We start from the raw sequence: 18,194 nt of genomic DNA on the forward strand, positions 1-18,194 counted from the left end.
GAACAAAAGTTTCCTTTCCCATATTGAAGGAAAATCTTACATTACAATTACATTTTGTCACAAAATGGCTGCCAAGCCGTAGGCTGTGTGGCCATCCCAAAATAAATTTAAAACTTCATTTGAATATCCCAAACAGGTGTGTTTTAGTGTCATTAGTGGATTTAGAAATATTTTTGAGCCCCAGAAGAGATTTCGGTCCAAATCAGTTTTTTTTTTTTTTTTACAGTTTCTCCCGCTGTGATGTCATATTTCTTTATCATTCACTATGCTCAAAATTCATTTTCACCGGGTACAAGGTGTGTACAAATTACAGATTTTTTTGTTCAAAGGCACAGTGATAAAGAAGAGTTGTGATAACAACCTGGTCATTCAGTCCAGGCCTGATGATGGACAGAGTTATAGAAATCTATGACATGTCAAACATTTTTGTATCAGTAAGAAGAAGATTTCCAGCCCAGATTTAGGAACATCAACATTTATTTAACATAATATAAAACAGATGGAGTATGATCCCTTTGCATATTGATACAGATATTATTAATAGCCTCTCATAATATTCACACTCTTATTTAAGTGTGTACATAAATTAGTGTTTGTTCATTTTATTGTCTTTACATTTCTAAATTGTCTCTGATGTCCCAAAGATCCAACTTATTGCTTTATACATGTGCTATCTGTGTCGGGTCCTCCAGCTCCTCCCACGTCAGGTCAAAGATGTAAACCGAAGAGAACTAAACGGAAGACACAAACTGCAAAAACAGATACACATTCAAAGCATTCTCATAACCCGTATTCAGCAGATCACATTAAGTTTAGTCCACTAACATCAGACATGGAACAAAAGAGAAAAACAGCAGCATGAAGTGGCACTTTTGAAGTAGAACATAACGTTTAACACTTTTTAAATATATTTCTATATGCATATAAAAAGGAAGGACCGTTCATGTGAAAGCAGGGAGCCTCCAGCATGGCAAAAGGCAGAGATGGGAGAGTTCTGTGGTCACTTGGGCGTGAAGGAGGAGGAGTGTTGAGGAGAAATGTTGAAATTCGACATCTCTCCTCTTTATCAGTGTTGATAGCAGCTCAGTGAAAGGTTTTGATCTCGGCATCTTCGCTTGGCCTCCCCAGCACAGTGGGGTTTGGGGGGGTGTACCTAGCTCCCATGGGCCGGTTTGACTAAAACAAGTACTAATTCTCGTATGCAAATGAATGATCAACACGTTGGCAGGCTGTGCTCTAGCTATAGTTTTCATGCAACGCCAGATTCTAAGTGTAGCGCCCCCTGAAGGGCAGAAAGCTGCAGTTGACCGAAGGCCGCTGGATTATGAAGGCGGTTATCATCCTGCTTTTTCAAAAACAACAGAGTTGTTGTTCCATCAGACACATTAACCTCTGTCGAGACCACCCAGGGGGAGGTCGGTGTCTCTGGGCACTGCAGGCATTGGCAACCATCTATACACACCTGCATTTAAAACCAGTCCTTGAACGGTAAGAGCAGGTCAATGATTACTATGTAATTAGACATTGACAAATATATCATTACCATTGCGTCTTACTATGATAAACAATGTAAACTAAGACATAAACAGCCTGTGGGGTCTTATTTGAACCGGAGGTGTGGCTTAACTGACATTTGAAAACAAGGTTTTAGACTCATATATTTACATAAATAATTGGCCTACATAAATATTTCATGAACGTGTAACCATGGCTACACTGTCCCAAAAAGCAGAGTAAATGTACAAATAGCATTAGGCAGCCAAGATTGCTGAGTCATCCTGATGATAAAACTGTCTGTACTTTATAGTCACTAGGATAGAGCTACGCTGTAAAAAGTAATAATAAATAAATATGTAAGAAATACTAGACAATAAATTGGTGTAATAATTTATAACTGAACTATGAAAAACAGAATAACAAAACTAGAAATGACGGATTGTACCCCCCCTCCCCATAAAAAACAAAACAATGTGACAGCAAGGCCATAGGTTTAGGCTGTCGTCTCATCAGGTGTCCTCAAACCTAGGCTCATATATCTACTGCTTTAAAGACCCACTCCAATAAAATGGTGTTTTTAACATGTTCTGGTGGCTTTTTTCTGATGATGGACAGCATATATACAGGAAAACTAGATTAAAACTGCCTTTCTGAGTATTTCTTTATTCAAATCGCCGTGAATCAGGAGCAGATAAAAAAATGCTGTTGGAAAACGATCTTATTTGTGACGTAGAAAATACCCTGGGCAACCTAAAACCTCCCTGCTCCACTTAGACAGAGAGCTCTCAGCAATGGGGATGGGAGACAACTCAGGTTTTTAGATTTTGGCTAAAAACAGCACAATCATAATTAAAAGACCACTGGGAGCACCTTGAAAATAGATCAATAGATGATTGGAGTGGGTCTTTAAAGGTGACAGTCCCGGTGCTGTTGATGTGTGTCCCACAAAGAACATGAAACACAGACAGACAGGGACAAAGTTGAAAGAGCAGCATGTTTAAGGTAAAGAGCATCTCCAAGCTGATCAATGTTCCGGTGATCACAGCTTCACACTTTACTGACTGAAGTCTACGGCTGCCCTCAAGATCGGTGCACACATCCATCAATCTGTTAACATCCACCTTTTTCAGTGAGTAAGGAATCACTCAACCTAATGAATAAGGGCAGAGCGTGTTATGGAGGCACGCTGTACCTGGTTTGGTTAAAATGAAAATCCAAGATTGCACAGGAATCCAAATAATGTCTGGATGGGAAACAGATTCCTCAGTAGCTGAAGTTTTTTTAAGGTCTTTTTCCACCCTGTGGTGTGAAATTTTAATTTCCGTGGCACCATTGATGATGATCTCTGCCTCTAACTGCTTCCTGAAAATCAATCTTCACATAAAAAAATTTGATATATATTTGTAAAAATTAATGGATTTTTAGGCCAAAACAGCATTTCTGTTATAAATGAAAATTTTACCTTAATTCAGTTTACTTTACTAGTTTTATGAAAAACTGATGTGATCAAGCTGAACTGATTTTGGAATGGGCTTTGGATAATAAATAGGCATTTATTCAAATAGTAAATTAAACAAATTATGATTTGTTGAGTCTTAATATGGCAGAGACAGCTTTAGAATGCACTGAAGGCCAAAAATTAGTCCGGAAGACTTGGACTTAAAAACCAACGTTACCCTCAAACTGCTGCTAAAAAGAGAAGAAAACGGCAGACTTTTCAGTGATTTTAAATCTTCCTCCCTCCCTGTTAGAATAACCCCTTCTAAGCAAAAGACGGGCAAAAAAACTAAAACAAGAAAGAACATTTACTGAAAAAATGGCTTGTGGTTACTTGGAGTTCTTTATGCAGAACACGCCTAAAGTGTAAGCATTAAGCCTGTTCTATTAGTGGTAGAACAGAGTTCTCCTGAAATCTGACGCTTGAAAGCAAATCTGTGGTTGAATCTAAAATACTGGAAAGAGCAGCAGAGAACAGAAACACTAGAGCTGCACAGCTGCTGATAGGTGCATCAGATACTAGTCTTGGTTTACCATTTTCTTAATGGCTCTCATGGATGACTAAATTGCACTACTACATTATAACAAAGTAAGATTAAAATGTTGTAGAAACGTTTTTTTTCTTTTTCTGTGCTGAACAGAATCAACTTTGTAACGTTACTGATTCTGGCAGCCCAAGTGACCCAACACTTCATTTACTTTCACCGCATTCTGTTCTTAGATCAGCTGCACTTTATGGATTGATCCAGAGAGGTTTCTCTAGTCAACTGAGCAGCTTCATCGATTCGACCAGTTATTTAAGTGGTGACTGCTCCTGATAGAAACATCAGCAGGGTGGGGGGTGTGTGTGTGTGTGTATGTGTGGGGGGGGGTGTCATGAGCTGTCTTAGTTTCCTGCAGAACAAAAAAGGCAAATTAGCAGACACCTTTGGTTTGTGATACAAGCATGAATTTTGAAATCACAAATATCCTCTTTGGATATCATCAGCTGTATGAAAAGGAGGACAATTTTCTAGGGTTAGCTTTAAAAAAAAAAAGGGGAGAAACGTGTGGCACATACTGTGTTTTCAGTAGTTGGAACACACCTGCTGAGGCCACTATGGACTCAAAAAATCATCCACAGTACAATTATCTTGGATATAAAAACTTCACACAGAAGAGAAAAAAAGAAAACAGATAAAAACGTAATTGTAGAATTTTTTTTTGCTAAATTTCTGTTGTGAATTGAGTGTTTTCATTGTGAGGGCTGCACTTAACTCTGTTCAGACCATACTCAAGGAGGTGGTGAAAAGGTTGCACCTCATGATAATCAGAGGACAAAAACCACCCATAATGCTGTGCTTTGTGTTGGAATATTCAGCAGCAAAAAAAGGAAATTTGTTCTGGAAAGCAGACAAATAACCGTTATCTATGTGGCCAGAGCTTTTTTTGCGTAAAGTAGGCATATTGACTGTATATGAGAACTGGACTGAGTGACCCCTCCCCCCTGGTGTTCCAAACAGGAAGTATGCGCTGGTTCCAGGAAGCCAAAGACCCACAGACATCTATAGAGAAATAAACAGCTGTCACTTAGTCAATCTATTGGCCAGAATAACCATTCCTAATCTGATATACTTTTTTTAAACATGTTCTTGATAAACCTTTTTTTTCTGTAGCTCAAATTGTTCATGTTATAATCTGACCAAAAAGTAGGTGGTCTCACATAGCAGGTTCAGAATGTCTGATTGACAGATTCATCCAAGCCCAATTTCTAGTGGTGGGTGTGTGGCCTTCCAACAAGCTCACTCCTAATTGGCCAGAGTGGTTGTCATACAAACAATGACTCAGACCAACTAGGACCAATCACTGATTAATGATGAAATCTGGCTTCAACATCGCCATTCATACCGTGAAAAAATGGCAACGGATTTGACTTTATCTGGCCAGAAGTAAACCATTTCTATGGATGCCGTCAGAGTCACTCAGTCCAGTTCTCTTATACAGTCAATGAGTGGAGCTCAAAGAGGATTGGTGCCAAAACTCATTCTTGCATCACCAACCAGTGTACATTTAGAACTGTACTATGGGGCATTTCATCCACATTTAAGTAGAACAGACCTGTGGTAAGGCACACGGCAGGGGAAAGGGGCAGAGCAACATGCAGAGGGAAGCCGCCATTACCAGAACACACCGTTACATAGGGAGCTGTAGTGGGGTTTGGATGAAACTGTTGAAGAAGAGCACCGTTTGTTTTGCTGTTACCAAATTTCTGAGGCAAGATAACCCTTTCATCTGTGGTTTACAACCACTGATCAGGGAAATAAAACACATAAAAAAGGTGATCATGTAAATTGAACGCCTATTTTCTTAATATCTGCATAAAACAGCATTTAATATATAGATGCTTCTGAACTCTCTGGTGCAAACGTTATGGGGACAAATAACTGCACAAAATCAACATCTGGAACATACAGGAAATCAAATAATACATTGTCTCCGTTTCTTCTTTAGGTGATGGTTGCCCAGCTTGTTTTTGGTCTGTATGTTACCATCCGTCTCTGAGTGGTGTGATAACAGATGATTCAGAGTGGTCCTGTTGTAAGTACAGGTAACCATGGAGCACACTCTGCATTCTGGCTACATCTGGGCTCTGCAGGTCGCTGGCGGGATACTGGCAAGTCTCACTCACGTGTCACTGCTCACCAAGTCGAACATCTGTGCTGCAGGGGAGATGACAAAGCAAAGTGGTAAAGCAAAGTGACTGCATCTGTGAGGACAGTTTCTCATAAATAATGTTCCTCTAAAATCTCTCTCTTGTTTTGTTACAGATGTTTCAGCATTTTTGCTTCCCTCTTTCCTGGGAGCAAATGCTCCTTCCACTTTGTTAAATCAGTCATGTTTGGGTTTTTTGGCTTTGGCACCTTCAGGAGGGAAAAGAGTCTGGGCTTAAAAAGCTGCCTTCTTAGGCTTGCCTACCCTAAACTTGAAATCCCACTTCTGCTTCCTGTTTCTGCACCGGTAGAATTGAAGTCTACAGGAACGCAGGAGTGGACATACAGTATGTTCACCTGCAAGTCATTTGAGCCATCGACTCGTCTGTGATGCTGCCCTTGCAGAAAATTCAGATCTTTAAGGCCCGTACACACCGGGACGAATTTCGCGCGCGATATTCGCCGACGTTTGACTCCTAATGACTAATCAAAGGGCACCAATGTGAGTGTGCACACCGACGTGAAAAACGCCACGCGTAAAAGCGTCATTTTTTAAAAAATGCCTCGGGTACGCTTTTTTGGTTTGACGCGCTGCGTCAAAAACTATACGACCAATGAGAAAGGCGCTTTTGCGCACGTGTCTGGAGCTTCTGAAGTTACAGTAAAACACAACTTGGGGGCGCTCAAACACAAAACTGTCTTGATGAGCACACATATGTCACAGCGAAGAAGTTATACGCCAAGTAGCGTCTACACTGCCGCGAAGAAATAAGACGAAGAAGATGCACTCACTGACGGACATTCTAAAATATCCCCGAAAACGCTCATGATAAATTTTCAGCTCTTGTACCAGTCAATAAAACTCCCCATGTTCTTCTCCTCTCGCAACTATGGGATGTACCGAAAATCGGCGTCTTTTCCGGCGTCTTTCATCATTCAACAGAACAATAATTTCTTCATCGCTGGAACTGGAGCTACTGGTGCTTGAAATATTCATGTTTTCTTTGTATGATTATGACAAGCGAGTAAATACTTGCTCTCTTCTTCTGAGTGAAAAGCAACTTTAAGAAGCGTAAAGTTGAGCAGCGCCACTTTGTGTACAGGGGGTATTTGTGTTTTACATTAAGCGCCATCTAATGTCAGGGAATGAAATTGCATGTTCGCTCGGCTCATCGTCAGCGAAAATCGCGTCGAAAAACGCTGGCGTATAACGGCTGGCGAATATTCGTCCCGGTGTGTACGGGCCTTTTCACTCAAGCTAAAAAAAATAAATGTAAACTCCAAGAAAAGCAAAGCACCAACTGAAAGAACACTGAGCTGCAGCTGCTGTGCCCCACCTCCTATTGTTACCATTGTTGCACCAGTCATTGTTGTTAATTGAGGTCCCAGTTTTGGAGACACCCCCATGTCAGTAGAAGCCACTGCAGATCTGTGGGGCTGTGCTCTGGACCACTTTAGCAGGCCAGGCTCAACACGGTTCACTTCATTTTGACCGAGCACAGAACAAAGAGATCACAACAGCCAAAACAACCAGGTTTTAAGGTCACGATTTTCCTTCTCACCAGCCAGCGTTTTGGGGTTGTGGTTCTCGTCGTCTGCTGTCAGATGCCTGAAGGAATCCAGACTCATCTCCAGCTTCTTCTCAGAGTTTTTTTGTAGATTCACGTCTGTTGTCTCTTTCTGAATTTCAGGGCTTGATGTTTGAAATCTAAAACACAAAGCATTCAAATGGTTCTAAAGTGAGTCTTCGCTGAGTAATGGAAGACACAAACACAGTTTACAACATTTATGATTTATTCATAACATGCGTAACAGTTTTCAAATAGGATCCTGACAGTTATGTATACAAAGACCCCATTCTACACATTTAAAGACGTTTATCTATGATAAAAAAGGACAAAGACCTTTTTCTTCAGCACAGACAAAATTTAATTCTAGTTTATCTATAATGCAGCATAAAAACTGTAAGCTTACTTTCCTTAAGATGAATGATGAGGAGCTGCCTGACCAAAAGCAAAAACTTGGGTTCCCCTAAAAATGTATGAACCTTATTTCTCTTGGTTTCTGTTCTTTCCCCTAGGGGGCGCCACAGCGAAACATCCATCTCTATTTGGCCTTCTCTGGATCTTCCTCATTCACATCCACCTTTCCTGTAACTCCAACCTCAGGATCATTTAACTAACAAAATTTGGTTAAAGGCTGTGTCTCACAGTCATTACATACATTCTGTGCATATTGCATGAATGAAAACTGGTCGTACGTGAATATACGTTGAAAAGGTGAGAAAAGTTGTGATCTTCACAGATGTATAATGAATGAACGTCGTTAAAATCACGGAAGAAGTACAAATAAACCACGCAAAGAACAGGTAAACCAACGTAGAGCCGTGCGTGATTATTGTGCTGTTCATATGCAATTCATTAGGGATTTGTGTGTCAATTACGTCATTTGAACGTGACATGTGAGCCATATGCGCAATATAAAAGTTATACACCAGAAGTACATGAGTGAAAAGTCCAGAGATACGTGGAACAGTTGTGGAAAGACACAAATTTGCCTATGCATCTTGCAAAATTCACACAGAATTGTGTAAGATTTACGTAATATATGTATAAACTACGTAATTCTCTACTGACCACAGTTTTGAACCGCTCAAAACTGACCCAAATACCCGAAACACTTGATTGACATCTGTGCACATTGACTAATGATGAACGCAAGAAGCACTTAAGAATTCCGTATATAACGCAGGTATCACAAAAGACCGACATTTCATACGTGGAAAACGTAAAAATGTATGTAGTGGCCGTGTGACACGTCCTTAACAGTCAAAAACTCTTTTGCCACCTCTCTCAAACTCTTCCAGACCTCCATATGTGTGATGTCAGGACCAGCAGTCTTTACATTCTTCATCCTCTTCTTCCTTACTTTTTTGCTGCTTCCTGCTGCACAACATCGAACTCTTCTCATCTGTTCTCTGACATGTTCCTTATTCATCTGTTCTTCAAAGTTCTCCTTCCATCTTTCCATTACACTCCGAACTTTTCAACACATTTCCATCTCTGCCCTTCATCATCCTAACCTGCTGCTCATTTTCTTCCTCACCTGTTCAAATCCCCCTCCTCCTGGATTCAAGTTTCCTCGTGATCGGTTGCTCTACCTCTACACCACAGCTGGCCTAATGTTCAGCCTTCTCCACCTTGTGCTCCTGTACTCCTCTTAACACACTTCTGAACTTCTTAGTTCCACCACCAAAAGCTGAAATAGGTCAAATCTTGCAATGAAACATTTTCCTAGCAGCTGTTGTGGAAGCTGAAGACAGCAGACACAGACTGAATAACAACATAAGAAAGGTCGCAGCATGGAGGTGTGAGGCCAGAAAAAAAGCCTCTATGTGTTCAGCTGAACAGAAACTGTTTGTTTAGGAGGCCCAAAGACATCTGTGAATTTTGCCTGGATTTTTTTTTACTTGTATTATCATCTATAAACATGTAAATTATTTTGTTAAAAATTTTTTTTTTCTTGTTACTTGTATAAAATAACACCTAAAACTTCCATTCTTTGTTATCACAACAGGTCGTTAAACATTTTTGGGCTTTCCACAGCAAAAATTAATAATTTTTTCCAATCGGAATTTTCTGGTTTTGTAAGATGTTGTGTCTAGTGTGTGAATACAATATGAACAAAATGACAAAATATAGTTAGTGCCACATAGGTGAGGTACTGCTGATTAAAATGATACCAGCCAAGCAAGCAAGTAGTCTTTCAAATTGAAAAAGTTCAGAATTCAATCCAAAAGTATACAAAAACAGAATTTTAGGCCCTTTGATCCAAAGGGTTAAAGTGCAGACCCCATAGTTTTATCTGTCTAAATGTTACAAAATACTTTTTAAGCACATTTTTAGATTGTAGTGCACCTCCTCCACTGACCCACCCGTCCATCCCAACACACCTGCTCTCTGTGGTCGTTTTTGTGGGGGAGCTGGGCAGACTCTGGTCTTGGTCTTGATCCTCCTCGAAGGGCTGAAAGGTCACGATCTCAACGCGCTGAGGCTGCAAGGTGTTGTCCAGAATCACCACCCGCTGGCTTTCACACAACTATGACAAACACACAAAGCAGTTTCCAGACTATTGATACTTATGGACGGGCAAACACACACAAACAAACATATGTTTCTAGAATAATCTTGTGTACTTGAAAGAATTTTACTTTTTGATGTAATTCAAACACTATTAGACATTTCATTCTTTATGGACAAAACTATTAAGACATTTATTGTCAGTATTAGAAATTTAACCATTAAGTCAATCTACTATTAATTTAATATTGATTTACATACAAATTACATTACAACCAAACAAGACTCTCACGTGCTGCTCTTGTTATGCCCCAAACTGAAAAAGGCAACAATACAGTTCAAACCGCAAGGGGGGCATAGGTTAAACTATTCAATTTGACCCACCAACTGGAAAAAACCTATTGATTGATGTTTCCCCGTAGAAGGTGCACTGCAAATACTTTTGTTTAGGCGCAGAAAGTTGTGCTGCATTCATGTAGTGTTGAAAGATTTGTTGTTTTTCTGACGTTCATGTGAGTTTTCAGAGTCAGACAGGCATTTTCCCCGATCATTCCAACACCGCATGAACGCAACATTTCTCTGAGTTTGCATTGTTCCTTGTTGGACATGAACCCATTGGTGCAATTGGCACTAAAATTAGAACCAAAAACCACAGTTTTGAAATCAAACCTTTTTAAAAAATATATACTAATTTTCAATCAAAATTAAAGCCCATTTTTATTTAGATTCCATGTTTCTTTCTCTTATGAGTAGGATTATCAAAACCCTCCTCACATCTGCTCCTCGTCCAACCCTTCTGTCTAGTTTTAGATCCTTTTGTGGCCCACAAGTCAAAAGGTTTGCCCACCTCTGGTTTAAACATGATAGATTCCTGTTTTGATCATGGCAGTGACTCTCCATAGTGGCGAAAGATCATGTGACTAGTGCTCTCTTTCTATTGTTTAAATATTTAGTTTTGAAGAAACTGCAAATTTGTCAGTTGTAAGAGATGTGGGAGGAGGACATGCAGCACAAATGAGATGCTTTGTAGTGGCTGTCGTGTACCTGACCTACTTATGGTTTTGATGGGCCACTTTGATTCCACTATCTGTAAACTCTCTCCTTCCTCTGCTTTCCTCTTTTCTCTTCTGCTGTGTGTTCTGCTGCTTTCCTTTCTGTTACACAGGAACTTCGAAGTATCATTTCAACCTATCAAATCACTGCAATTAGCTGCATTTTTATTACACATATGTGCAAAACATCGTCGAAATTCAAAAGAAAGGTAAAAAACAAAACAAAACAATTTTGGAATTGCATTGTTTTCATTCAATCATAGCTATGTGAATAAACAAACGTACTCATGCCATAAGTCATTCAAAAACACATTGACGGATGTAAACAATACTTGGATTTGCAGCAGATACATTCAAATTTTGGTACTAGAGCTCATCATCATCAGCTATCCTTAACGTGGGAGGGGCTACGGATGAAGCCATTTTAGGAAATGGTGGTTGGTGATTTTACAGAGGAGCGGTGGATCCAACAATTCCACATGAATTTTTTTTTGAATTTTTGAATTTGAAATGGTTTATTTCAAGCAATCAAATAGAAATAGAAATACAAAGCAATACAATCATCAGTTATACATTCATACAGTAACTAATCAAACTTGGGATAATTAGGCATATTAATAAATATTGCTTGAAAGGGAGTGGAATGAAGCAAACTTACATAATCCCACCCCGTTATATTATAACCATTTTATTACATGATTTATCAATATCCGGTTCCTAGCTTTTATCAGACAGAATTAAGAATCATAAAGTATCAATAAAGCACATGACAAAGATGAATTACTAAATTATGTAAAAATAACTATTTCAGAAATCAACATGGTAAATGCAGATCATTTATCTAGAATATATGCAGATTATGTTTATTATAAAAGTCATTCATATGATAAAAAATAATAATAATAGTAATAATACTATATCCGTAAAATAGACAAAACACTGTTTCAGCTTTTGATGAGCTGTGTGATGCTGTAGGACCTCTAGGGGCGCCCGCTGTGCAGTGACCAAGGCAGCCAGTTCCTACCAAGAAGCGCATTGCCATCTGGTTGCTGGTCATGTGACCCATTTAATTTTAAAAAAGTGTTTTCATTGCAATTTCTGAAAAATATATAAATTTTTGATACACCCCAAAACTTGTTTTCAATAAATGCATTTTTTTTCTCAAAATTGTCGTGTTTCCATTAGGCAAATTTATTATCGCAAATCCGATTTGTGCAATTTCATAGTTAATGGAAATGCAGCCATTGAAACCAGTCACTTCCATGAGAGCCCACCAGCCCTTCATCTTCATTAATCTGTGGTTTTAAGCCCACGCCTGCATCCAGGTGTCTGACTTGCAAGCCCAACGTTTGCAGACTTGTTCTATCTTTAAAATATTTCTATTTGGAAATGTCCTGATAAACAGCTTGATAATTCACAACCCTTAAAGTCTGCAAAACCAAAGAAAACACAGGAATGTCTTAAGGGAGATGAACTTCTGCTGACGACTTTAAATCCCCCAAAACATACAAAAGAGTCAGAAGTGGATGTTAACCATAACAGCCATGGCAGCCATGCTGCAGTCAAGATGGTTTATTAAAGTTATCCAACAACTCATTTTCTGCCACAGTCCCGGAAACCATGATAAGAGTGTATGGTGTCATGTTGAATCCAGCAATAGCAGTACCTCGTCTTCAGCATTGTTGTTCTGGATGGGACACTTGTCCTCTCTGTGTTGCTCCTCTCCATCTTCTGTCCTTTCCACATCCTGTAGATTCTGAAAAATCACATAACATGTCTTAGTTTTGACATTTATATGTCTGTTTTTGTGTTAAAAATTGTGTCTCCTTAGTTTAAAACCCTGAATTGGAGCTTTTTTGTGTTATTGGGTTTATGCTTGTCCAGTTTGACTGAATTTTACATCATCACACTCCTTCCTTTTTGGGAGGAATACCGGTATATTTATCTAAACTCATTCATGGAAGAGATCATGACAATAAGCCATTTAAAAGGCCCTACCAACATTTGAGAGCATCTTAAATTTAAAATAAACACGTGATCGTCAAAAACAATTTATTGCCAACTACGTTGAAGATTGTATTAATTTAAAAGAGTTCAAAAGGGTTGAAACTAAAGTTAAAGCTTCTTTTTAAAATCACAACAGAGACAGGATTGGCTTTATAAAAGTTATCCAAAGAACTATGTTGGCTCCACTGACACACAGAACACAGTTGTGTGGTCATTGGACAAAAATGCTTTGGACAAAAAAAGTCATTTTCAGAAATCAAAATGAAATGTTAAAATGAAACATAAGAAGAAACCGGAAAAGGTAGGTATTGTGGTACATCACTGATTGGATGATGTCCCTCTTGTGTTGGACATATTTTACTGCTACAACTGGGGGTTATGAATCTTCTGACACACGAGGTGTATATTTGAATAAAACCCTTTTGTAATTTAGGTTTAATTTTGTGTTGATTATATTTGTATCATTTTTGTTGTTGGAGCAAACAAAAAAAAAGAGAAGTGAAGAAGAAAGAGGGATGTTATAGAGGAGGGGGGGGGGGGTAAGGGCACAAAAGAAAGGGAGAAAGAAAGGGGGGTTAAAGAGATAGGAGTATGATTATGGGGGAGGGGGGGTTGGAATCATAAAGCACAAAGTCGCCGAAAGTTTATAATCATTACTGTAGATGTAGACTGTAGATGTATAATAAATCTAAAAGGGGCGGGGCCTGTCCACAAACACTCAAATGCACCAAAAATCTTTACACAAACATGTCAACATGTACACAATACAACCACAGTTCACACGCACAAACTTATACATACAAGCCAACACATGTAAAGCATTTCATTCAGTCATGTATACAAATGTACTATTTGCGCAAATGTGAGCTGACACTTGTGCTCAAAGTGAGTGTTTATGTTCTGCTGGGGTTGATGATGAAATGTAAAAAAAAAAGGAGGGAGAGTGTAAGGTCCTCCCCACACCAAGAGCCCCTCCGCAGCGCATGAACATTTTCTTTTTTTTTCGTTTTTTTTTTCAACTTGTTCTGTCCAACAGCTAAACAAACAGATTAGGGCTGAAGGCCTTTTGTGTTGGACAGGTTTTACTATCACAAAAAGAGGTTATATAGCTTCGAGAAACCAGAGTGTAGATTGTATAAACCCCTTTTTGTTGTATTAGTGGGGGGATGGAAGAGAGTAAAAGGAAGAGAGGTGAGAAAGTGGGGGATACAAGTACTGATTTGAATAAGTTATTATTTTAAGCTGTAACAATTATACCAGATCTGCTGGAAAGACAAATATTACATCAAAGGTGAAAATCTGACACGAGGATGAGAGGAAAGTATCTGTCCATCAATACACTGTGGGTTAGGAGGAGGGATGAAGCAGACAGAGAGCAGTGCGGCAGTGTGCACGTGGGGGTGGAGATACATGCCGAAGTGGACCGTGTGTTCATAAGGGGAACCAAATCCTACCCAGCCAGACCAGCCAGACCAGGGGCCTCATTTATAAACGTTTCGTACGAACAAAAGAAGGCGTACGCCACTCTCTACGCAATAGTTGAGATTTATAAAAAGCAAACTTGACGGGAAAATGTGCGGTCCTTCACGCAAGCTCTGACCCAGGCGTACGCACAAAAACGGGTGAAATGAGAAACGGCGACACCGTCGGCAGATGGAAGAAACACGTGAAAGTGAAAATGACAATCCTGCCTCTCATAAATAACATGAAGACTTCACAAAGCAAGTCTTACAATTAACAGCCTACACGAACACCCGTTTGATCGATCAGCAGTGAAACAAATAAAAAAAAAATCAAACCAAAATTACAACAGAAATTCAAATGAACACGTATTTGCAGAAAGAAAAGTGAAATATGTTCTGCCATATTGGCATGTTGAGCAATTCATCCTCATAAATAATATAGTTAACAGAACGAAATAATGTACAATACTGATAGTCTCGTTAATGTTTCCGTCTGGCGGAGCAGATATAGGTGCGGGCGTGCGGACGGACGGACAGACGCACTAATTGTCCACTGGGGAAAGTTGTTTTCATATTAAAACATTTCTTCATAAGCTATGGAATTGTGGTATTCATACATATGCCTTTAGATTTTTTTATTTTTGATAAAACCATGCATGGCGTATGTCTCAACCATTCACAAAGCAACAAGAAATTACATTTGCGCTGAACAATTTCCCATTTCCACGTCGATTATTACCGACATCTGTAGCTTGTCAGATGTAATTAAATGGATGGAAATAAAATGCCCCATCACAATGCGTAATGACGCACAATGGCTGATCTTGCACTCTTAGAAGATGTGACAAATGGAATAATTCGGAGTGAACACATCTTAAAACAGCAAGAAGACTTGCTGGCAAACGAGGACGAGTGGCTTATGAGCCGGTTCCGACTTCCTCAAGCCATCCTGTTGGACCTCTGCGGGCTTTTGGGCCCGGCGTTACCGGAGCACTCAGAGGAACCACACGTGTCACCCGGTGCATCCGGTGCCCCCCCCGGTGGCAGAGACACTCTGGCGATGCAGCGCTAGACGTTTTTTTGCCTCGACTTTGATGTCCGACCATTTCTTTTTTATTTCGGCCACGGTCCGAGGTTGTGAGGCTACAGCATTTGGCGTCTGCCACCGTTTGCCACTCACGTGCCTTTTTGGCATTAGTAATGCCCACACTGTGCCCTCCAAACAACACTTTTTTCCTCTTTTTACACCTCGTCAACGATAACTTCTACTTCACATTGATTAAAGTTACGTTTTTTTGATTTCCTCTCTGTGTTTGCCATGATCTCGCAAGAAATGAATATTAATTTGTGGGCGTTTAACAGACTATTTATGGGCAACTATGGGCGTGTCATGAAGCCGCAAAAGCTGCGCTGCATTTAGAATTGGTTGTGATTTATTAAGGGAAAGATGCGTAGGATGTGCGTGCGCACGGTTTTATAAATCCGAATATTTCTGTGCGTACGCACTTCCTATGTTTCATCCGTACGCCACTTCTGACGCAAATCCTACGCAAAGTTTTATAAATGAGGCCCCAGGAGAGGGGAGGAGAGACCCCCAGGCTAGGAGCCCCCCCGGCATCCGGACCCGGGCAGCCCGGGAGGGGTGAGGAGGGGATTGCCCACCCACCTAGCCAGGCGCAGAGAAGGCCCCCCTACAGGGGCCCCACCGACGGCCAAAGGCAGAAGCAAAACCGGCGTCCGGCCCCCAGGCCACAGGACAGGAGCGCTTAGCCGTACCAGGCGGCAGCCATGGGGGCTGCCGGACTTCGAGACAAGGGCCAAGGACGAAGCCAGGGCCCCGAGAACCCATGAGCCGCCCACCACTCAACCCGAGCAACCCAGAGATCACCGCGCACCCACAGCCACCCCCCATAACCCTACCCACTGCAACCCTCCTCCCCCGCCATATTATCTGAGCCCCCCTCCCCAACCCCCTCAATGCCCTCCCCCCTCTGTGATGGGGAGGGAAAGCCCCAGAGGATCCCAGCGAGCCAGCCCCCAGGTCCGTCCCACCCATGCACTCTCGCACACATACTCACAATCTTCTGGTTACCCCCCACCCCCCGCCGCCACGCAGTAACCCCCTCCGGCCGACCGACCCCCCAGCACCGCATGCCCGACCATTACGGCAGCCGACAGGATACCCACAAGCCCGGCCGCCCTGACCAGGCGGGTGAAGACCGGCCGCCCCTCCCTGACCCCACCCATGTATAGAGGTGTGGGTGTGCTGTGTGTGTGCTGCAGGTAAAATAGGAAGCAAGTAAAAGCGGGATGGAGGGCGGGTGCCGACGCGACCCCAGAGAGAGACACCCCCAGTGAGCCCCGCCAGCATACCCCCCCATCCAGTTCCGCATGAACATTTTCACCTCACTGGGTTGTCCATGATCTTAAAGATTTGCCCATTTTTCACTCGCAGACAGCCTGAATTCACCCATAAGGGCAGTTGTGACTGAGATTGAAGTTGGTAGATGATATGTGAGGTGAAGCAGTGCAGAGGTCAAAGATCTGTGAAAAACCACCAGCTGACAGTGGTCCATTGAGATACCTTCAGCCGTTGTACAGCTGCCTCCAGCTCCATCTGTTCAGGACAGGCCGTCTCCATCTGGCCTCGTGTCTGCAAGCCCACACAACACACTCACCTTCAATTATAGTAGGATACTGACGAAGAACAAACTGATAAATGGTTCTCAAAGTCTATGCAGAACAGACATGCATGCTTGTCTGTGCGAGCTCTGACCTGCTTTTGAAGTAAAAGGTTGTCTTTGGTGAAGGAGGGCGATCGGGACGGGGTTTCTCTCCTCCTCTCACGGAGTGACACGGCTTCCTGATTTCTCCGGATCCTCTCCAGCTGCTCCTCTACGCTCATCTTTGGTCTGCCGATTTCCCGGTCCCCGAATCCTGCCTGTTCCACGGCACTCCTGGGACGATCCTGCTGACAATCCTGCTGGAACAGCCTCAGTGTTTTCCACTTTTCTTCAGTGTTTAATGTTTCACAGAACATGTTTATTATACTATCAGGGCATGAAAATACTCTGACTTTTTGTTTTTCTGTTGTCATATAATCAATGAAAGTTTAAACCCTCTCATCTTTGCAGGCCTGGGAGCACCACACTTTTCTCCTGGAACTCTGGACACCCTCACTGCCCCCACCACATGAACCCTGAACAAGCCTGACATACTGGATGGATGGACGTCTTTCCAAGTTTTTCAAATGACTTCAACTGATAAAAATTAGGTTTAAGACTTCAGATTTTTGTTGGAGTAGAAAACAAATGACTCAAGAGTCAGACTTGGACTCAGCCTGCTGTAATGGAGTGTCCAGCGAGACATTTGGATGACAGCTGTACAGCTGTTCTGTGAGCTCAGCTTTTACAATTATCCCTGCTGGAGCTTAGTGCAGGACTTACGGATCTGGATTCAGGTTTCCTGGTCTTTCTTAGTGTGACATAGGAGGCGATGGTGGATGACTCAGGGGTGCTCATGGGTGACTTTACCCTGGGCGAGACGATGCCCACAGAGTAGTGGTGCCCTTTAATCAAGACAACACATCGGCACATAAACAAAGAACTGAAATCTGGGTGGGAAAAGGCTGCCTGACGATGAGCCGGCCTACCTTTGGAAGCTGCAGGGTCTTTACCTTCAGCAGAGATTTCTATCTTGTCCTTCTCCTCATTATTAGCCTCATCCAATTCTTCCTTCACCGTGGTGAGTTCAGGTTCACTCTTATATAGTCGGTAGTCTGTAGACTGCTGTAGATGATGGGTAAAGAAAATATCAGGATGAGAGGGACACACACAGGAAAACTACCCTGCAGGAGTATTTGATGCGCAGAACTGGAAAGTAGAAATAAAACCTATTTTAAAAAAGCTA

The 18,194-nt window shown here is 41.4% G+C and overlaps 1 protein-coding gene across 18 annotated transcripts in view; it reads right to left on the reverse strand.

The window, feature by feature from the left end:
- Window positions 1–459: 459 nt before the first annotated feature.
- The window catches only part of LOC101161206 (pleckstrin homology domain-containing family A member 5), a 98,662-nt gene continuing 80,927 nt past the window's right edge, over window positions 460–18,194 (reverse strand). For 13 of the 18 annotated variants that reach the window (XM_078941665.1, XM_023952256.2, XM_023952254.2 and 10 more), the window contains 8 exons: window positions 17,938–18,073; window positions 17,732–17,853; window positions 17,062–17,265; window positions 16,870–16,938; window positions 12,482–12,571; window positions 9,637–9,782; window positions 7,247–7,392; window positions 4,623–5,693 (listed from right to left, as the gene is read on the reverse strand). In XM_078941665.1, coding sequence (XP_078797791.1) covers window positions 5,659–5,693; window positions 7,247–7,392; window positions 9,637–9,782; window positions 12,482–12,571; window positions 16,870–16,938; window positions 17,062–17,265; window positions 17,732–17,853; window positions 17,938–18,073 — 948 coding nt within the window. In that variant the 3' untranslated portion in view covers window positions 4,623–5,658. Of the gene's footprint in view, window positions 5,694–7,246; window positions 7,393–9,636; window positions 9,783–12,481; window positions 12,572–16,869; window positions 16,939–17,061; window positions 17,266–17,731; window positions 17,854–17,937; window positions 18,074–18,194 lie in introns of all 18 variants that reach the window. The other 5 variants (XM_078941669.1, XM_078941664.1, XM_078941673.1 and 2 more) reach the window with 2 other exon arrangements.

This window comes from Oryzias latipes, chromosome 23, assembly GCF_053564925.1.
Source record: "Oryzias latipes strain Hd-rR chromosome 23, Olatipes_Hd-rR_3.1".
NCBI lineage: Eukaryota > Metazoa > Chordata > Actinopteri > Beloniformes > Adrianichthyidae > Oryzias > Oryzias latipes.